This window comes from Felis catus, chromosome E1 (assembly GCF_018350175.1).
Source record: "Felis catus isolate Fca126 chromosome E1, F.catus_Fca126_mat1.0, whole genome shotgun sequence".
Lineage (NCBI taxonomy): Eukaryota > Metazoa > Chordata > Mammalia > Carnivora > Felidae > Felis > Felis catus.
This window is the reverse complement of record NC_058381.1, coordinates 40,191,586-40,213,194: the sequence shown is the minus strand read 5'-3', so window position 1 is coordinate 40,213,194 and position 21,609 is coordinate 40,191,586. Positions and strand designations below refer to the sequence as shown.

The window sequence follows — 21,609 nt, the reverse complement described above, 5'->3', positions numbered from 1 at the left end:
GTAAGAATGTGAACTCAGGTGGTTTAGCTCCAAGTGTGTGCTTTTCTGTTACCTTGATACTGCCTTTGAAATCTGGACACATCCTTCATAGATGACTCATATTGTGTTCCACAAATAACTTTTTGGGACTTCTGTCTGAACCGTGATTTTGTTTCTGTGTGGAATAAAGGACAGAGTGACAAGGAACAGAAGGTGAGATGAGGAGGGCTACTTCGTTAAGATTCTTTATTGGGTAATAGGGAGACTCCCAGGAATTTGGAAGGGTCCAAGGGTATCTGACCCCACAGGTGATAGAGAGGCACCCACTCATCAGGGATGGTGTCCACTTCTTAGGGACGACAGAGTGAAAGTGCGTTCTCATGGGCGTTGTGACTGGTTTTGGGAGCATCTCAGGTTGGCAGAGTCACAACTCTAGGGACGTATGATGCTCTCACAAAGAGGATTAAGTCTAGGAACGAGGAGAAAGAAATATCCAGAGACTTTGAGATAAGGTCACCATGCACACAAAGATAACTCTGAGCTCCTCATTCTGGTTTTTCCATTCTTCTTGAGTCTGAAGTATTATGCTTCAAATTTATGCCTCAACATTGCCACTTGAACTCTCTCTATGGACTAGTCCAGGCATAATTTTCCTTCCAGATATTTCTTCTTCTCATCTTTAGGAAGATTGTTGCTTCAGTACAGTTTTGTAAACTTTTTCTATAAAGGGCCAGAGACTAAATATTTTAGGCTTTGCAAACCATATGGTCCCTGTTACAACTATTCAATTCTGCCATTGTAGAACAAAATCAGCCATAGACAATACCTAAATAAATGACCATGGCTGTGCCAATAAAACTATATTTAGAAAGAAAGGCAGGAGGCAGCACTTGGTCTGTGGGCCCTAGTTTGCTGATATCTGCTTCAGGGCTATTCCCACCCAGCCAGCCAGTTTTACTTCCTAGCCATGAACACTCCATTGTTTTCAGTCTCCATGTATTGATAAATTTCCACAGCCCCAATTAATACTCTCATAAGTAGGGCCCAGGTTTCTTGCAACTAATACAGGACAAATTTCTGCGATGAAGTCAAGTTGAACCAAACACTGAACCATGGGTAGGACTGGGAAAAGAGAGCCCTTGGAAGACTGTTCACTCCAGACTCTCTTTCCAGGGAATCTAGTGGCATAACCTCATGGGTGAGGAGTTCCAAACAACTCCACCCCATGTCCCTGGCTGTCCTACCCTCTGAGTAATGGAGAGAGCCATTTGGGGTTGTGATGATTCTGTCTCCTTTGAAGCCATCTGATGAAATTCTGATTTCACCAACCACTAGCACCCATGAGGAACCTGGTGTGACACAAGCTAAATGGAATAATTTTATGGGTTGAGGAGACTCTTTGCAGGCATCTAACTAGCATATTTTGGAGAAAAAATTAGCTGAAGCATTAGGAAAGGAAATTATGCTGTATGCCAACCCCCACCCACCATTAAGGGTATAAAAGGACCATGGAGGAAGGAGAAACTCAAACCTCACCACATCCACCTAGATTAGCTTACTTGCTCTCCATCACCTCTCCCTGCACCATGCCTTACAACTGCTGCCTTCCCAACCTGAGCTGCCGCTCCACCTGCTGCTCCCGGCCCTGCGTGCCCCCCAGCTGCCACACCTGTACCCTGCCTGGGGCCTGCAACATCCCCGCCAACGTGGGCAACTGCGGCTGGTTCTGCGAGGGCTCCTTCAATGGCAGCGAGAAGGAGACCATGCAGTTCCTGAACGACCGCCTGGCCAGCTACCTGGAGAAGGTGCGCCAGCTGGAGCGGGAGAACGCGGAGCTGGAGACCAGGATCCGGGAGTGGTGCCAGCAGCAGGTGCCCTTCGTGTGCCCCAGCTACCAGTCCTACTTCCGGACCATCGAGGAGCTCCAGCAGAAGGTGAGGGGGGTGCCATGTGGGGGCACAGCAGCAGCTGACTGTCTTTGAACAATAAGACATTCTCAAGTTCAAGTGGCCCTCACAGTAGAATCTTGTTTTCAGATTCTGTGTGCCAAGTCTGAGAATGCCAGGCTGGTGGTGCAGATTGACAACGCCAAGTTGGCCTCTGATGACTTCAGAACCAAGTAGGTTGAGACTTTTAGGCTAGGTGACCCCTAAGGTCCTTATGGCTCTCTCATGGCCCCGTGGGACTAACATTTCCTGGAAGGGGAGAGGCAGCCATTTTTCCCTTTTGATTTCTCTTCTCAAGCCTGGCTTTATCTAAAACTGGTTTCAAACAGAGATCCAGACTCATATGCTGGGTGCACTTCAGCCTATATTTCTATCTCTGGAAGGCCTTCTTAAATCCCCAAATTCAGAGATTGAAAGAGACTGTTTTATGGGGAGTGGTGGTATATTAACCAACAAAATTGAGAGGAAAATGAGAGACTCCATCTCATGAGTTCTTGTGGGGACCTTCTGGTGTTAGGGTGAGTCAGGGGCCTCTCCAATCTGTGCAGAGCTTGAGGGAAACATGGAAGAAAAGGGGGAGAAAAGTGTACCAGCTCAAAGAGATGGAGGCCAGTCCATGCACACAAGACACAGAACAGGGGACCGGCTTCTTTCCTGCCTCATCCTTTCTGATCTGTGTGTGCAGGTACGAGACGGAGCTGGGCTTGAGGCAGCTGGTGGAGTCGGACATCAACGGCCTGCGCAGGATCCTGGACGAGCTGACTCTGTGCAAGTCTGACCTGGAGGCCCAGGTGGAGTCCCTGAGGGAGGAGCTGCTGAGCCTCAAGAAGAACCACGAGGAGGTGAGAGGAAAAGGAAAAAAAAAGTAGGTTTCAGATCCAAGCCTTTAGCATCAGCAACCAGGAGGCAAGTGCCATCAGGCTTCTTGAGCTGGGACTCTTCTCTGAAGAACTCAAGAGTCTTCAGAGAATGATGATACTATACCCATAGCATGTAGGGAGGTGGGTTGCTTATTCTCCAGCAACTGGGTGAGGTTGGGCAGGTGTTGGAGATGCTGAGAAAAGGCATCCATTTATTGAGCCCTGCTCGCTGCTGCTCACTGTTAGTTTTTAAATTTGGTGGTAGAGATGGAGGGAAAAAAAGAACTAAGACATGTTCCCTCTCTTCAACGGGCTCCCAGTGGTCTAGGCAGATGGCTATGTACAAACGATGGTAGAATACGGGCAGAGGAAAGTAGTTCCATATGAGAAGTATGAGCAACATATGCAGGGAATAGTCCAGTCTACCTGGAAGGAGACAGGGAATGTTCTCAGAGACATGTCATGGGAAGGAGGAGGCTTTCACACTTGGATGTTTCAATCTGGGGGAAGAGACTGAGCAAAGACACAGAGTGGAAGAGCAGGTATATTAGAGTTTGGCACATGGATTGATATGGCTGGGCATGCATTACCTATAGGGGTGAGTTGGGAAATGAGGTAGGATTTGCACAGGCCAGGGAGTTTGGACTTGAGTCTTATTGGAAATGTGAGCTTTTTTCAGTTTTTTTGGGAAATATATTGATGTGATCCCTATTTGGGTCTAATCCTACATCGTATCTGTGTCAGTCTTTGGGAATGATCAGGATATACATTTTTGGCAGGGTTGTTCTCACTGTCCTACAGTAGGAAGATATACAGCAGATCCATTTCTGTGGTTCATTTCTTCCTTTTCTTCCCTCAGGAAGTCAACACCCTGCGCTGCCAGATCGGAGACCGCCTCAACGTGGAGGTGGACGCGGCCCCCACCGTGGACCTGAACCGCGTGCTCAACGAGACCAGGAGCCAATATGAGGCCCTGGTGGAGACCAACCGCAGGGACGTGGAGGAATGGTTCACCACCCAGGTGGGCATCTCAGCACGCGGCCGCCCGGGCCCCTCGGCACCTTGCGGCCCTTGAGGCAGGGTCTCACCCTGTCTCATCCCCTGTGCTGTTTCAGACCGAGGAGCTGAACAAGCAAGTGGTGTCCAGTGCGGAGCAGCTGCAGTCCTGCCAGGCGGAGATCATCGAGCTGAGACGCACGGTCAACGCCCTGGAGATCGAGCTGCAGGCCCAGCACAACCTGGTGGGTGTCGCTCGGGGTGCTGCCCACCCTCTCCTCACCTGGTGAAGCCTGTGACTTCTCTGGAGTCCCATGGCGATGCCCTGAGAAGCGGCTCTGTGACATTCTGTATGTTCCCCTCACAGAGGGACTCCCTGGAGAACACGCTGACGGAGACCGAGGCGCGCTACAGCTCCCAGCTGGGCCAGGTGCAGTGCATGATCACCAACGTGGAGTCCCAGCTGGCCGAGATCCGCTGTGACCTGGAGCGGCAGAACCAGGAGTACCAGGTGCTGCTGGACGTCAAGGCCCGGCTGGAGTGCGAGATCAACACGTACCGGGGCCTGTTGGAGAGCGAGGATTGCAAGTGAGTGCAAGGCAAAGAACTCTGGAGGACATGTGGTGGGACTACGAGATATTGTGAGCATACACATGGTGGCCACGTTTTCAACTCACAGAACAACGTGCATGTATAGAGTCCATGATGTGACAGTTAAGCAGAAAAGGAAGGTCAGAGGTGAAGGGCATACATCCCCTGCATCAGGGAGCTAATGATAGAGAAGTGGTGGTGGACAGATTGTTGCAACAATAACTGTTGGGTAAGACAGCGTGTATTGTTTTCAGGAGAGCTCAAGAGCGTAACATATTTTTCAAAAGGACAATTTCCACCTCAGCACATGGCATTCTGGGATGGGGAGAAGGATTCGATGGCAATCAAATTTGATTCCAACTATCTCCAACCACTGAGAGTTCATGGGTTGTCTCATTAGGCACCTTAGGGCTCTCTCCACAACCATCCCCAATCCTCTCTAAACCTCTGTGTCCTCCCAGGCTTCCCTGCAACCCATGTGCTACCACCAACGCTTGTGGCAATTCCTGTGGGTCCTGTGGTGCCTCTCAAACGCGTTGCTCTTAATTTAAGAACTTGCACCCTCTTTGAAGACAACAATGAAGCCACTCTGATCAAGCAAAGGAAAGGTCCTCGGGTCTTGCCTTCTTTGGAGCCTAGCCATGCCAAATATGATATCTCTAGACATGAAAATGCCTTCCAGATTCAACAAGCAAAGGCACACATGGTTAACTTCCAATGTCTGGGAAATCCCTTTCTGTTGAAGTTCGAGTGTCTTTGTTTCTGAAGATGTCCACCTCCATGGTGTCTGAGCTCCAGGTATTACTTTTAGGGCATTTCCTGTATGTATTGTGTTTCCTGTTTTTCTTGCTTCTTTGGTATTCTCTGGAATTCAAGGAAGCTACTTCATTTACTTCCCAATAAACTTCATTTCTCTGGCATAGTAAATGTGTTTCTCATTCATATTTATGCACTGTAAAGTACCTGTTGTGGCTATTTCATAAAAACGTCCCTTTGTTAGGATGAAATGGGTTAAATGACTAACTCCAGCCATTATGCTCCACTGGTAAATACTGCTGGAGGGGGGAGGGACTGTTCTCCTGGGAAGCTCCTGCCAAGGGGTGACCATGAAGGAAACCTGGCCTCCAACACTCATGCCCCTCTTTCCTTGGATGCAGGGTCCTTGGCAATACTGAGTCCTCCCCAGATCTGACTGCTATTTCTCACGGTCATCCTCATCATTCAGGGGTTGATTTTCCGTTTCCCTTTCTTGTAAACTGCTTAAAGACCAGCTTCTGTAGAAACTGCTCAAAGAGTAGCTACCCTCTCCTTTCAACCTGTCAACTGTACCTGCATCCCCACTGTAGATTACCTGCCTTTCCCTGAAGACGTGCTTTCAATGATTTCCATAAACCAGCACACTCTGGGTTCTCTCGTTATATCTCCTGCTACCCATTTTCCAGCTCCTGATTAGCCTGCCTTCTCCTTTCTGTCCCAATTGGAGGAAATGCCTAGATCCTCAGGTGTGTTTTTTTCTCCTCCATCCCCGTTCAGGAAGAACTAGCACCTCTATGCTGACAACTCCGAATCTTGCTCTCATTTTAGTTCAAGTCCCAGGTCTTTAGTTGCCCATAGGACAGTTTCACTTGATACTAGGCTGCCACATCACATTTAATTGGACTGAAACTTATCTTCATCAAACTGGTTCCTCTTGTTACCCACTTGTTACACCCAACACTTCGTAATCTAAAGACCCTTTAAATGCAGGTAAGCGCATCTCCCCACCTCCCCCTCTTTTCAAGTTCCCTCTTTCCTCTAGGTCTTCTCTCCTATCTACAATGTTCTTCTGTAACTTCTGTATCATTTTATTTCTTATAATTTCAAGAAAGACCAGTGCTCATTGTCTCCCCCAACAGACATGAACCCTACCTCCCATGTGATTCATATCTGAATTATTAGAGCTCTCAATTCTCTTGGTCACTGTGTCAAGTCTTCATTCGATTTGGCCCTATCTAACCTACACAACTGCAACCAACCATCTGTTGTGTATGCTCCATGTGGAGCACTGAGAATACACAAATAAATGAGCCCTGGTCCTGGCCCACGGCATGTTCACAGTCTAGAATGGACAAGACAAAGAGACAACCCTTATGCAGACAAACATCCATGTGGCCCAAGAAAGGTGTAAGTAAAGAATGATACATATCTGACCTGTGAGAGAAAAACTATATGATTTCAGGAATTATTTCTATAGTTTAAGTGTGAGAGAGTGGTAAAAAGAGAGAGGAGGTAGCGCTCAATCAGAGCTTTGAAAACCCAAATATTCTGTTCATATGAATACTGTCTGCCTATCCTTCAAGAGAGACAATATCATCACCCAGTTATAGCCCAGTGTAAACCACAGAATACTGTACGTGGAATAAAGGAACAGTAACACTAATGAGGATTCATGAGAAGGTTATTAAAACTTAATATACTTCCCTTGTTCCAACTTCAGTCAACGATTACTGTATGATATTAGCATAATTCTGAAACGAAGTTTGATGGGGTATGTTTGGACAGATGAGTATATGCAGGTCTGACAAGAGGGAAAGTTTTCCCAAACATGAACGTTGCCTGGTAAGGAGAAGAGGAAGCAGGAAATGTGTCTAGAGCTCGGCAGACCAATTTCTAACTGGAGCAAAGCATAAATATGGTGGCTGATGATGAAACTGAAAAGTAGTCATGGAGTACCATATCTGGCAGTGCTTTTCATGGTTATCTGTGAGATATATTTGTTTTTTTTTTTTTAATTTTTTTTTCAACGTTTATTTATTTTGGGGACAGAGAGAGACAGAGCATGAACGGGTGAGGGGCAGAGAGAGAGGGAGACACAGAAACGGAAACAGGCTCCAGGCTCTGAGCCATCAGCCCAGAGCCTGACGCGGGGTTCGAACTCACGGACCGCGAGATCGTGACCTGGCTGAAGTCGGACGCTTAACCGACTGCGCCACCCAGGTGCCCCTGTGAGATTTATTTGTAAGGAAGTTTGGGACATGATCTATCGAGAGCTATGTATAAGGCGGGTTGTGATGAGTCCTAGAAGTTGGTGAGATTGGGTGGAAAAGAAGGAAGAATCATTGGGAGGCTGGTGAGAGACAACAGGACTGAGATGGGGGTGGTGGTTGGGGAGCCAAGGGCGGGGTGGATTTCAGAGGCACAGCCTGGGATGTGGAAGCAAATTGGGGGTAGAGGAACAATGGAAAGGGAAGGAAGGAAACTAGTACTGATTGAATACCTGCTTTGGGTCAACTTGAGAGACATTTTTTGAGCCTGAGAAAATAAAACACCAGTGGGGCTCCAGTGGAGAAAGCTGGAAGAGAATGACTGGATTTGGGAGAGACGTCGGAGAGTTACCTAAACAGAGATGATCAGTTAGAACCATAGGAGTTGTTAAGACTGTCAAGGGGATGATGTTACACTATGGACAACCTTGGGAACCACTGGTAGAAATGACAGAGTGGCCTCAGGCTCTCCAAAATCCCTGACGTGAGGTTCCTTCTCGATTTGGCCCAGTCCCCAAGGAGAGAGGTGATATCTGGTTAAAAGCAGTTGGAGTGGGAAGCTGAAACAACACAAAAGTAAAAAAAAAAAAAGGGGTGCCTGGATGGCTCAGTTGGTTAAGCGTCTGACTTCGGCTCAGGTCATGGTCTCACGGTTCATGAGTTGAGCCCTTCATTGGGCTCTGTACTGACAGCTCAGAGCCTGGACCCTGCTTCAGATTCTGTGTCTCCCTCTCTCGCTGCCCCCCACCACCCCTGCTCACATTCCATCTCTCTCTTTCAAAAAATAAATACACATTAAAAAAATTTAAAAAAAGAAGTCAAAAGAAATTGGGGTTTTGATGAGGGAATGGTCAATGGCATCCTTCTCATGAATCCTCATTAGTGTTATGGTTCCTTATTTATTCCACTTACAGTATTCTATGGTTTACACTAGGCTTCAATTAGGTGAAGATATTGTCTCTCTTGAAGGGAGAGAAAGAGGAGAATTCAGACAAGTCAGTGGACATAGTAATAGGGAGATCACTGGTGACCATAGAGAGAGCAGGGTCTATAGGTTGCTGAGGAAAGAAGTCATAGTTCAGTGACTTTCACATCTGTTTCAAGTTACCAACTTAATAGTGAACTTAACACAAACGTTCAACACAATGTATTCATACTAAACATGAAGCTTACTTTGCTTTATCTTCTGTGTACTCTTTTAAGTGTTTATTTATTTATTTATTTTATTATTTTTTTAAATTTATTTTTGGGACAGAGAGAGACAGAGCATGAACGGGGGAGGGGCAGAGAGAGAGGGAGACACAGAATCGGAAACAGGCTCCAGGCTCCGAGCCATTAGCCCAGAGCCTGACGCCGAGCTCGAACTCACGGACCGCGAGATCGTGACCTGGCTGAAGTCGGATGCTTAACCGACTGCGCCACCCAGGCGCCCCACGTGTTTATTTATTTTTGAGAGAGAGAGAAAAAGATGGGGGGGAGAGAGAGAACAAGTGGGGGAGGAGCAGAGAGAGAGAGAGAGAGAGAGAGGGAGACACAAAATCTGTACAGGCTCCAGGCTCTGAGCAGTCAGTGCTGAGCCCGACACAACATGGGCTCAAACCCATGATCATGACCTGAGCCGAAGTTAGAGGCATAACTGAATGAGCCACCCAGGTGCCCCCTCTGTGGAACTTTCAAAATGTTTTAGCACCTGCTCTTCCCTTTGGTATGCAGAGCAGTCACATAAACAGGTGTTCATTCCTTCTCTGAGTGGTTCCTGAATCCAGCTTTCGCAGATTAGGACCATTAAGTTATATTGTCTTGGATTTTTTTTCACATTCTTCTTGACTTCTCTATTCTAGACTGGATAGAGTTAAAAACATACTGATGAGCTTTGCATTTTTATGATGTGGCTTGGTCCCTTAAGGACCTCCAAACTCCATTCCCACTGGGAGTCGAAGACTGACTGTAAGGGACAGAACAGCAGTTCTGGAGAGGATTTGAGTGATGGGCTCTGAATCCTATTTCGGGATGCATTTTGATCAGCCCATATTAGCATTGACCTAGCTCATTCTGCATATCCTCCTCTGCTTGTTCCTCATTGAAAATCTAGTTTGAACATCTTCCCAAAGCCAAACCTGTTGGTTTAATTCCTGGATCACCGTGACAATTGCTCCCTTCAATGTGGTAAGACTGAGTGGTTGATAAACTGGCAATAGACACTTCTATGGAATAGTCTATGGAAGCCCTATATCTTGTTCTTACAAGCAGCTCTAACTGGGGCTGGCCCAGCAGGGTGGGCTAGGGTTGGTAATGAACAGTGTTTCTGCTTTTCGGATTTTCCAGTGAATAACTCTTCATCTTTAGGCAAACATCAGTATCTTGGTCTATGTGTGCCCAGCGATGGCACTCCTGGTCTCTTCTTGCCATTTGTCTACATTAAAATAGAATTAATCTGTAAGTGGCCCAGTATGTTACTTTGCATTTCCCAAGTAATGCAATTTATGTTTCTCGTGGTGAGAATTTCAAGTGCTAGTACCTGGCCATCAGAGAAGATGGTTTTGGGAAGGAGGAGGGAGGCTTCCTAATACCTTTAAAGTTCTGCCATGGGAAGATGGTCTCAGTAGATCTGCGCTGAATCTACTCTGTGGTTGAGTGCCTCCAGTGGGTTGGCATGTGATCTCTCCCACGGATATAGTCTTGGCTTCCATAATAAATAGTATCTTTTAACCTCAAGTGCAATTTTCTCACATCTGGAGACCAGAAGCCTTACTGTGGCGTCTGCCACAATTACACAGGCAGGTCTAAAACTTTTTTGTTTGTTAGGATTTGATCTGCTCATCATGTTTATTGAAGGGTCATTAACTAGAGACAATGACATTGCTTATGTAAAGGGAAGGATTCAAGCACACAGTAAGTGGAATAAATAAAAAACAACTGCCTTCCAGAAATCTTGGGAGATAAAACTTGGCTCTTTTCTAAATAAACTCTGTCAATAAAACTTGGCTCTTTTCTAAATAAACCCAAGTCCTCTCAACTATTATAATCTAATTACCATGTAGGTATGCAGCAATCATGGTTATTTTTGCTCAAGAGGTGGGAGTAGTCATGTTTTCTAAACTCTACCTTCCACTTTTGAAGATACAGGGTACTTATCTCTGGGTCATTTTGTTCTGAGGCAGAAGCTGCCATCATGGTTTAGGAATCCCTGCGGACATATTTATCAATCCAGAATACAGCATCTCTCCTATTCTTTAAAAAAGTGCCATTGTCTCGGTTTTCCTCTTTGGAAGGTTGGGAAATAGAAGAAGGAGCGAAACAGAAAAGATGAATCTGATGAAAGCTATTTGCTTTATGTTACTGGTACTGATTTTAAACTAGCACGCCCGTCTGATCTCTCTCTAAATGTAGAGATTCAGGCAGGAGAGGCAGAGAGTTGTGGATTGTGAACGTGGGTAAGGATGTCAGTGTCTTCAAAGCATTACCTTCTGGGAGACTCCACACTTACTCCAAATTCGCTGCCCTTTATGGGAGCAGATCTGAAGCTTCATGTTGGCAATGACTTTCAGAATCACCCAAGAAAGAGTACATTATTATTTTACAGTCCCAATGTGTTTCTGACCCATTAAAGCTGCTACCAAATTCCGTTGCTTATCCCACTTACTAGGCTTGGTTCCAAATGATATCCGGCGAGTTTCAAAAAGAGACACACTCTCAGAAGATGAAGATTTGTCTTCAATGAGGCTAACCAAAAGAAAGTGTCCCAGAGTGTGAGGTCAGCTTTGTAGAAGAGGTGATGTGAGCGGTGGCTATACAGGAGGAATGAGCACATAGCTTCCAGAAGGAATTGCTTTAAGGTGTCTCTGTCCTATTTTGAGTGCCGATAGATGAAACGTAAAATCCTCAGAGTTCATATCTCCATCTGGAATAGCACCGGGGCAGAAATATATTGATGGTCAAAGATGCTACTAAGCATGTCATGGCGTGGTGGTTTTTCAGGATCACATCCTTTGGAGAACTGGGCTCAGATGTTTCTCTGTCAAATCAACCAAAGGTTTCTTTTTTTTTTTTTCCAAGCTTTTAGCAGGTATTACACTTTCTCATTTAGCAGACTTCCTTCCAGTAGAATGGAAAGGACCTTTGGTTCTTTGATGGAGAACAGGCTTTTGTTTCTTGGCCCTCTCTAATGTAGGAGGGGATAGTGCCTGGTAGTGATTGAGCTTCACTGAACTCTGTCCACTTGCGCATTATTGCAAGTCAGTAGTGAGGAGACTGGAAGAGACAGTGGTGTGATGGAGAGAGCGTGGCTGTTGGAGTCAGAGAGGTTTGGGGTTGAATGCTGGCTCACAGTGTGGGAGCCCTGGGACCATAGGCAACCTCTCAGAGGCTTGGGGTCCTCCTCTACAAACCCTGCAGGGTTTTGTGAGGCCGGAAGGAAATAATGCATATGAGGTGCATCGAACAGTGGTCCTCAGGAATCCGGTGCCATTCTGATAACACTCCTGTTGTGTGTAAGCACACAATACATTCTTCATGCAGGGTGGGTACTCCCAAGTTGTTTGTTTCCTTAACGTTGCTGACCACTGAGTAACAGTAGAAATGGAGTCTGGTGGTGGGTGGAGGGGCTTCCTGCAGCCCCTCTAAGGAGAGCAGAGAGTTGCCTCCGACTGGTCCGCATGCAAGGGCAAAGGGCTGTTGAACAGGATGGCCTCACAGGTCTGCTCTGATCTCAGCTTCCAGGATTCCCTACTGAACAGTCCAGTTTCCAGGCAGGCTTCCTTAAGTGGCTTTCCTCACAGAGCCCTCACTGAATGGGAGCTGGATGAGGCACAAATGTTTCCTCCTTTAGGAGAAAGAGGCACAGAAGTGCCTCCATCTCTGGGGGACAGGGGACAGCTGTCACTCTAACTCAAAACCCTATGAATAAGCGCTGCTGTTGACAAGGTCATGGGTTGGTCACTTTGAAGGTCTTACTTAACCAACCAGCATAATTGGCGAGGAGTCCTGACTTAGCAGGAAGCCAGAGTAAAACGTTTTATGAGGTGAAGGACTCGTGTGAGGTGGCTAAATAACAAGTGGAAAAATGGGTAAATAAGGTAAAAGGCGGGTAATGCTGCATGTGGTCACCACACCCACTGCTGACAGAATATAAAGCTCTGGACAGGACCAGGGCTTACACCAGAGAGAGGAATCAGCCTTTGGAACTGACCTTCAGAGCTCTGCTGAAAAGCCCTCCAGCACCATGCCTTACAACTTCTGCCTTCCCAACCTGAGCTGCCGCTCCACCTGCTGCTCCCGGCCCTGCGTGCCCCCCAGCTGCCACACCTGCACCCTGCCCGGGGCCTGCAACATCCCCGCCAACGTGGGCAACTGTGGCTGGTTCTGCGAGGGCTCCTTCAATGGCAGCGAGAAGGAGACCATGCAGTTCCTGAACGACCGCCTGGCCAGCTACCTGGAGAAGGTGCGCCAGCTGGAGCGGGAGAACGCGGAGCTGGAGACCAGGATCCGGGAGTGGTGCCAGCAGCAGGTGCCCTTCGTGTGCCCCAGCTACCAGTCCTACTTCCGGACCATCGAGGAGCTCCAGCAGAAGGTGACGGGGTGGACACCACACTGCCGACTTAGTTAACTGTTTAATTTTTTTGAATGTGTTTTTATTTGTGTGAGAGAGACAGAGATACAGAGTGTGAGTGGGGAGGAGCAGAGAGAGAGGGAGACACAGAATCCGAAGCAGGCTCCAGGCTCTGAGCTGTCAGCACAGAGCCCGACGCGGGGCTCGAACTCACAAGCCGTGAGATCATGATCTGAGCCCAAGTCGGAAGCTCAACCAGCTGAGCCACCCAGGCGCCCCAGGTTAGCTATTTATTTAAATTTAACGCACCAACTTCTTAATGGATCTAAGGCTGTTCAAAGCTACACCAATAAAGACATTGACTTCATTGGCTTAGGTAGGACATCTTAGGAAATCTGTTTGGGAAGCTCTATAGGAAGGATGCAGACTGGGGTAGGATAAGGCATCAGACAGGTAAGATGTTTCTTACCTAAAACCAGAGCATCTGATTTTTTAGTTCTATTATGATATCCTGGTCTTGTTTTTAGGCCTATAAGCCTATAGGCTTAAAAAAGCATGCACCTGAATTAGTTCAGCTAGGAATTTCCTGAGTAGATCCTCAAATATTTAAAGCCTTTCAAAGCTGTAGCAAGAGACTACGTCCATAGCAAAGCAAAAGAGCTGTTGACCCCATTAGCCTCACTAATATACACAGGCCCTGTACCATCCACTAGAGCAAGCATGCATGTGAGAATTCAGGGTCAGAAATGCAGGAGCAGAAGTGGGGATAAGTATAGAGTCAGCACAGAGAGAGAGACTTCATACATGCTGTAGGTCAGGGAGGGCTTCCCACAAGAGGAATATCTAAGGAGGCTTTGATGGATGAATAGTTTATATCCAGTGGCGCAAGCCTTTGATTCTCCAAGGGGATTGACTGGTCACTGCTCAGTAGTGCTGGCAAAGTGAATGCCAGAAAAGGGGCCATGCAATTTGAAGATCATGTATTCATTTGCCCATATTTATTTACTGAACACAAGGCACAGTGCTTGAGTGGGGGATAAAGTTCAGAGTAAGATAGTCTAGTCTCTTTCCTTCAGGAGCTCGCAGTCTAATAGGGGAGACAGACATGGAAACACATGGTGAGAAGTGTAACAGGCTACGTGCAAAGTACTGTGGGCATGCATGGGGGATGTGACCCCCTGTGGGAGCTGGGGGCGGGGTGGAGGGGGAATGTGGGTCATTCAAGGGGTCTTGCTGGGTGGGCAAGGACATCCCAGGGCATTCCAGATAGAGGGAGAAGCTTTGTACAAAAGCATGGAAAAGGGTAATATAAGGGGGAGTGGAAAGAGGTCAGCAGGGCTGGAGTAAAGGGGTATAAGGGTAGGAAAACCAACCTGTCCTGATTTGGCTGGGATTCTTCTGGGCTTAGCCTTCCAAGAGCCCCCTATTTCTTTCTTTCTTTTTTTTTTTTTTAACATTTATTTATTTTTTAGAGACAGAGAGAGACAGAGCATGAGCAGGGGAGGGGCAGAGAGAAAGGGAGACACAGAATCCTAAGCAGGCTCCAGGCTCCGAGGCATCAGCGCAGAGCCTTATGTGGGGCTCGAACTCACGAACCGCGAGATCATGACCTGACCCGAAGTCGGACACCTAACCCACTGAGCCACCCAGGTGCCCCAAGAACCCCCTAATTCTAAGCAAACTGGGACACAGGTCACCCTAAGTGAGGCTCATTACCAATCTGCTCAATTCCTGCAAGAAGCCAGAGGCAGACCAAGGAGAGGAAGAATTAATGACTAAGGGCACATTTCCTCTTGACTGTTTTAGTTTTGAAATGAACAGTGCTATTAATTGGTTCATCTTCCTTTTATTCCCAAACTGAAAATCTGAAAAGACTCAAAGCTATTTGGAAAGAATGTGTGCTTGGAAAAAAAAAAAAAAAAGCTTTTCACTTTAAGGCACAGGCGTTCCTTCTCAGTATAACTCATTTCATAATGAATCCTGTCCCCAGATCCTGTGCAGCAAGTCTGAGAACGCCAGGCTGGTGGTGCAGATCGATAATGCCAAACTGGCTGCGGATGACTTCAGAACCAAGTAAGGTTTTTCTGAGGATCAGGGCACTCTAGTAACACACAGGCTGACTTATGACCTGATGAACTCTGTCCTGGGTGGGAGCAAGCAGATGTCTGGGGTGACACTGGGAGGATTCTTGCATTGGGTTAGCCAGGTTAAATGTCAGTTTCCTCACTGAATGCAAGAATGTTGCATTTTAAGCCTCCTTTTAAGGAGTGCAAGAAACTACCCACCCATTCTCTTTTTCAACTTAATATGTGGGCCCAGGTTAAAAGTGAATTTCACACCTGTTTCTTCGTGTAGGTTCACCACTATCAGCCCGTCAGAAAAAAGTTACTAAATCACAAAAATAGGAAGCAAAATCCATTTTAGCCAATGACTTTTTTCTAGGTGTGATCTTTACAATCATAGGAATCCTTTGCATGTTTAAGGGACTTTATAGCTTACAATGTAATTGTAATTATTATACCATTTCTACATCTTTGGACCAACCTGTGAAGTGTTGGCTTGGTTTCCATTGTATAGATGAAGAAGTCAAGGCTCAGAGACATTAAGGAATCTATCCATGGTTCTGATTTCTAATTCAATGCTTTCATTACATCAGTTTGCTTTCAAGGTGGTTGGAAAGGATGGTAAGACAATCTATATAATAGGCTTATGAAGTTCACCAACTCACTGAAAGAGGCAAGAAGACAAGGCCTAATCCATAGCAGCCTGTACATGGGGCTCTTAGAACAAATGCAGTTAATATCAGATTAAGACTGTACATAGGCCCCCAACCAATCCCTTCCCTGTGGGTCTCAGGGAAGAAAAGTCTTTTTTCATTCAGCATGGTAGCATTTTTTTCCCTTCCAAAAAACTTTTTAGAAATTCAAAAACCTGCAAAATGTAATTAATTCGACTGGGCCAGCCAAGTAAAGCCCTGGAAAAAAGTCTTTTTTTTTTTTTTTTTTTTACTCCCTTTGACCTTTTTGCATGTGTGCAGGTATGAGACGGAGATGGGCTTGAGGCAGCTGGTGGAGTCAGACATCAACGGCCTGCGCAGGATCCTGGATGAGCTGACTCTGTGCAAGTCCGATCTGGAGGCCCAGGTGGAGTCCCTGAAGGAGGAGCTGCTGAGCCTCAAGCAGAACCATGAGCAGGTGAGGGAGTCCCAGCCCCCATCATCCCAAATGGAGCACTCCATACCTCCCCCAAGCAGGATAAGGTCGGTCTTTACTAAGTGCCTCAGAACTAACACAACAGTTTGCTGCTTGCTCAAAACCCTCTTGGGGGAATTTTCAGGGACTGGCTCATAAGCTTACCTCTTTTACTAAAAGAATGTGGTCAGCTGACTTATTTTCCCTTGGGGCCAGATATACGGCCAAAAGTCCACACAAAGATATTTAAAGTACTTTCTACTGTTTGACAAGTTCTATTAGCTTTTGAAGGTGACAAATGAAGGACTAAGACTGGAAGAAGACAGCAAACTCCCTCATGTTTTATGTCACCTAGATACTAGAACCCAGTGGGTGGATGGATGGATGGATGGGTGGATGGATGGGGGGGTGGATGGATGGGGGGGGTGGATGGATGGATGGGTGGGTGGATGAATGGATGGATGGGTGGGTGGGTGAATGGATGGGTGGGTGGATGAATGGGAAAAATGAGAGATGAAGGAACTGAAATAATGGGTGATTCAGACCTCATGGTTGAATGTAATAGAGGATGTCAGATGCATGTATCAAACATTAGATTTTTAAAAATATAATGTATTGTCAAGTTGGCTAACGTAGAAGAGGAAACTCTGTATACAATATATAATGGCAGAAGACCAGGAAATAAATGGGAGGAATTATGCCTGGTTTCTCTGTATTGAAGTAGCAATAATTATAAACCAGTTACCATACTAGGCTTATCACTGAGCAAAGGGAAAATCAGAAAGAAATGATAGAATCCTGGATTGGGAAGAAACATTAGCAATCACTTTTTCAAGCAGCCTCATCATGCAGATGAGAAGACACTCAGGTAAGAGGCCTGTATCACACAGAAGTAACTCAGCTGGTTCTACATCAACTGGGCCTCAACTCATACTTCCTAAATTCATTGCAATCTTCTTCCCATCATATTGAACTTGCTCAAAGAGAGTTTATTGACAGACTTTTTTTCCTGAGTTCATTCCTCTCCCTTCTCCTTCAGGAAGTCAACACCCTGCGCTGCCAGATCGGAGACCGCCTCAACGTGGAGGTGGACGCGGCCCCCACCGTGGACCTGAACCGCGTGCTCAACGAGACCAGGAGCCAATATGAGGCCCTGGTGGAGACCAACCGCAGGGACGTGGAGGAATGGTTCACCACCCAGGTGGGCATCTCAGCACGCGGCTGCCCGGGCCCCTCGGCACCTTGCGGCCCTTGAGGCAGGGTCTCACCCTGTCTCCTCCCCTGTGCTGTTTCAGACCGAGGAGCTGAACAAGCAAGTGGTGTCCAGTGCGGAGCAGCTGCAGTCCTGCCAGGCGGAGATCATCGAGCTGAGACGCACGGTCAACGCCCTGGAGATTGAGCTGCAGGCCCAGCACAACCTGGTGGGTGTCGCTCGGGGTGCTGCCCATCCTCTCCTCACCTGGTGAAGCCTGTGGCTTCTCTGGAGTCCCATGGCGATGCCCTGAGAAGCGGCTCTGTGACATTCCGTATGTTCCCCACAGAGGGACTCCCTGGAGAACACGCTGACGGAGACCGAGGCGCGCTACAGCTCCCAGCTGGGCCAGGTGCAGTGCATGATCACCAACGTGGAGTCCCAGCTGGCCGAGATCCGCTGTGACCTGGAGCGGCAGAACCAGGAGTACCAGGTGCTGCTGGACGTCAAGGCCCGGCTGGAGTGTGAGATCAACACGTACCGGGGCCTGCTGGAGAGCGAGGACTGCAAGTGAGTGGCCAGCAGACATCATCCCTGAAAGGCACATGTATAGTTCTACTCAAGGACAAAACAGAGACTTTTCGGGTTAAGTTTCAGAGGCCAGCATGTCTGTAGAGATCAGAGGTTTCTGTTACAATAGTGTACCGTAGAGGGAATTTTTTTGTTGTCATTGCCTGGCCGAAAAGTATTTTCTTTTCCAAAAGATACTCAGGAGACTTGACTGTTTTCTCCAGCTGGTGAGCTTTTGGAGGCTGATGGGTAAATAAAGCCTTCTACCTTCACGGCTGGCCTGTCACAGCAAAAGGGAAAACAAAACTCAACAACCATCACATGTATTTGAGCAGCCCTTTCAGATTTAAACCACAGTTTCAAATCCACTATTTCATTGATCCTTGTTGGAATCATCCGAGGCAGGCGGAGTGGGGACAGTATAGCCATCTCACATATGAGCATGACAGTGTTTTCATGAACACATTCTGTGTGGTAGGTATTACCAATCCCATCTTACAGGCAGGGAGACTGAGGCTCAGAGGGGTGAAGGGACTTCCCCATAGCTCCAGGGTTATAGAATGAGGGCTGGAATCCCACCCTCAGTCTTCTTTGCTCTTCTCTGACACTGTCTCAGAGCTTTGTAGAAGAACAGTCTGAACAAGGCTTGGCTTCCTAAGATGTCGGAGAATGGCTTCTGCTTTTTCTGTCTCCTTGGGTTGACCTCCCTCCTTTTTAAAAATGATCCCTCTCATGCTGATGAGCTATTAATTCTGTCTCCCAGGCTTCCCTGCAACCCCTGCGCCACGACCAATGCGTGTGACAAGCCCATCGGGCCCTGCGTCACCAATCCCTGCGCCCCGTGTGGCCCACGCTCCCGCTGTGGGCCCTGCAACACCTTTGGGTGCTAGATATCCAGGGGCCAGCAAGAGGATTGCATGAAGACAGAGGGGCCATCGATGGGCCAGCCCTGCTTCTCTGACGAGCATCAGCCACAGGAGCCAGCCCCAGGCATCCCTATAAATCACGATCTGGAAGGAGAGCAAGCGCCCAGGTGTGGCCCGGCACTGAGCCCAGCCCACCTGACCCTCATCATTCAAGGCTGCTCTCTTGTAGTTATGCTGTGACCTGATGGTCTGCCAGGTCTGGGCTGTGAAGGTGTCATACGACGTGTGTTGTGGTTCTCTCTGTTGCTTTGACCTTCCTTGCAGTTCCCCGAATCCCTTTGTAAATCTAATAAACTTTCCTCTTGCAAAGCAGTGATGGTTCTCATTTGTATTCATTCTTTCCAAAGTGTTCACTCTGTGTGTACGTGCTTCTTATAAAACCACTTGAAAGCACAGGAGGACTGTGTCATTAATCCTCTCCCCAAAGGGCTTCATCACCATTAATTAACATTCATTAGGTGCAGTGAGCCCAGCGTCCGCTTGGGCCTGCTGGAAACCAGTAGGACCACTAAGTCAACAGGATTCACCTGAATATGGTGTATATTCACTATGGGAGCTGACTCAATAATGCACAGTGGGTAACATTTCTAGAAAGTTCCCCTTTTTCTTTTCTAAGTGCCTGCAAGAAGAAGGACAGGAGCTAACATTTATTGGACACTGAGCAAGTACCAGGAACTACACAACTCATTTTCTTTCTTCTGCACCCGGTAAGGAGCCCAGAAGTGACAGTTATGCTGGTGCCCTGCTCCTGCTGGTGCCTCCTGATGTCCGGCCACGGTTGATGGTTCCCACAGTTGTGCGTGCTGAGTCCATGCAAGCCAACTGTCCCATCTTGGGCTAAAGTGCTAGTTATGTAATCTCTCCTTGAGATGCAGCTGACACTATGTCCTGCTGCTAGGATGATGGCTGCTCCAGTGTTGGTCATAAACTCTTGTCTTAACACACTTAGCTTCCTTAGTGTCTGCTCCGGTGTCGTTGATTTCGCTGGTGCTGCTGGAACTCCCTTATCCAGACCTCAGGCGTGGCCCTGGACAATGACAGAGTGACCCTCCACGCTGTGCTCAGAATGTCCCAGATCCAGCTGGTGTACTTCAGCCTCTCATCCTTCCTTCCCAGAAGCCACCTGCATGTGTGCTATGAATACACTTCTGCACTCTATGCAATCAGTTCTCCGTATGTGCTGGGACCACCACTCACCCATGGGTACCAGCAGCTGCCTTTATCAGGGACAGGTGCCTCCCAGACACCCAGTCCTCTGCCTTGCGAGTGAGAGCTCCAATGTTTCAGCGCAGTAAATACACTTTCTCTTACCGCTCAGTGTGTAAAGCATCAAACAAAACGTTGTCTCTATGTTAGTCAAGGCTGTCAATTGGGAGGACTAGGTCTGGGGGAGGCTGTCCTGGATCTTGGTCTCTGCCACAGTGATTTCTTTGGTGAAGAAGAGAAAGGAGTTCAAGGAAATCACTCTGTCCCAGGACAAAGCCAGATTGATTTCTGAGCTGTCTGGGTGGGTTTCAGGGCTACTCACCTCGTATATGGGGCAAGACACATGCGCTGAAGTCCCCTGCCGGTGAGCTGTGATTTGCCACCTGGTGAAACAAGGCACTGGTGCTATTTCTTATTTTAAATTGCTAATTATGAAGTATTTCAAACATCTGAAAATACAAAAAAAACAATAAGACACCTATAAATCCACAACAAAGATTTGATAGATGTAACCTTGTGCTGTATTTACACTATTGCTATGTGTGTGTTTTGTTTGTTTGGTTTAGTTTTTGGGAAAAAAAGGTTACAAGTCGACCTCGAACTGATCCGTTACCCATTCTTCTCTCCCTCTGTCCCCCTGAAGGTAAATTCCATTCTAAATTTGGTGATATATTATTCTCCAATTTAAACACTTCTAAAAATTATACATAGGGTATCCATGTACTGTGTGTGTGTGTGTGTGTGTGTGTGTGTGTGTGAATTATCAGTTTAAATTAGAAAATACAAGTGGTATAAAGCTTGCCATCAATTTTCTCCATTCAACATTACGTGTCTGAGATTTATCTGTGTTAATACACATTATTATTATAATTTATTTTAACTTCTTTGTAGTATTTCATAATGAAACAGATCATGTTTTTATTTACTTATTCCACTGCTAAAGGACAGTTAGGGTGTTTCTTCCTTTCTTTAATCATTATAAACAGTGTTGCAAGAACATCCTTGTCAACATCTCTCTTTATGTACCTGTGTGAGTCGCTCTCCAGAGCCGTGGTTCTCAAAGTGTGGTCCTGGGAACCTGGGAAGCTGTCAGAAATGCAAATTCTTCAGTCCTACCCCAGACTTACTAACTCCAAAACTCCAGGGGTAGGGCCCAGCAATCTGTTTTGTTTTGTTTATTTTTTCTTTGTTTTGTTTTACAACTTGGTAAAAACATTTGGGTATACATCCAAAGGAAATTAAATCACTGTCTCAAAGCTATAACCGCACCCCCATGTTCAATACAGCATTGCTCACAAAAGCCATAAGTGGAAACAAATGTCTGTAGACACAGATAACTGTAATATATATACAGATTATACACACACACACACACACACACACACACACACAATGGAAGGGGAAAAAAGAAGGCAATCTTGTCATTTGTGACAAAGTGGATAAACTTGGAGGACATTATGCTAAGTGAAATAAGCCAGACAGAAAGTCAAATACTGCATGGCCTATTTTTTGTTAACATTTTTTTAAAAAATTAAAAAAAAAAACACCTTTGTCTATTCGAGTATAGCTGACACACAATGT

At 46.7% G+C, this 21,609-nt stretch overlaps 2 protein-coding genes across 3 annotated transcripts; both read left to right on the top strand.

The window, feature by feature from the left end:
* The first annotated feature begins 1,499 nt into the window (after positions 1–1,499).
* KRT34 (keratin 34) lies at positions 1,500–5,299 on the top strand. The gene is made up of 7 exons (XM_006940343.5): positions 1,500–1,913; positions 2,016–2,098; positions 2,611–2,767; positions 3,645–3,806; positions 3,901–4,026; positions 4,149–4,369; positions 4,834–5,299. The coding sequence occupies exons 1-7, from the start codon at positions 1,566–1,568 to the stop codon at positions 4,916–4,918; spliced, it is 1,182 nt and encodes a 393-aa protein (XP_006940405.3). The 5' UTR covers positions 1,500–1,565; the 3' UTR covers positions 4,919–5,299.
* Positions 1,520–19,134, top strand: LOC101086611 (keratin, type I cuticular Ha3-II). 2 transcript variants are annotated; one of them, XM_045044400.1, is made up of 8 exons: positions 1,520–1,564; positions 12,616–12,964; positions 14,934–15,016; positions 15,981–16,137; positions 17,174–17,335; positions 17,430–17,555; positions 17,676–17,896; positions 18,660–19,134. In XM_045044400.1, the coding sequence occupies exons 2-8, from the start codon at positions 12,617–12,619 to the stop codon at positions 18,784–18,786; spliced, it is 1,224 nt and encodes a 407-aa protein (XP_044900335.1). In that variant the 5' UTR covers positions 1,520–1,564; position 12,616; the 3' UTR covers positions 18,787–19,134. The 2 variants fall into 2 exon arrangements, with proteins under 2 accessions (XP_044900335.1, XP_006940406.1); XM_006940344.4 differs by lacking the exon at positions 1,520–1,564 and having other exon boundaries at positions 12,530–12,964.
* Positions 19,135–21,609: the final 2,475 nt, after the last annotated feature.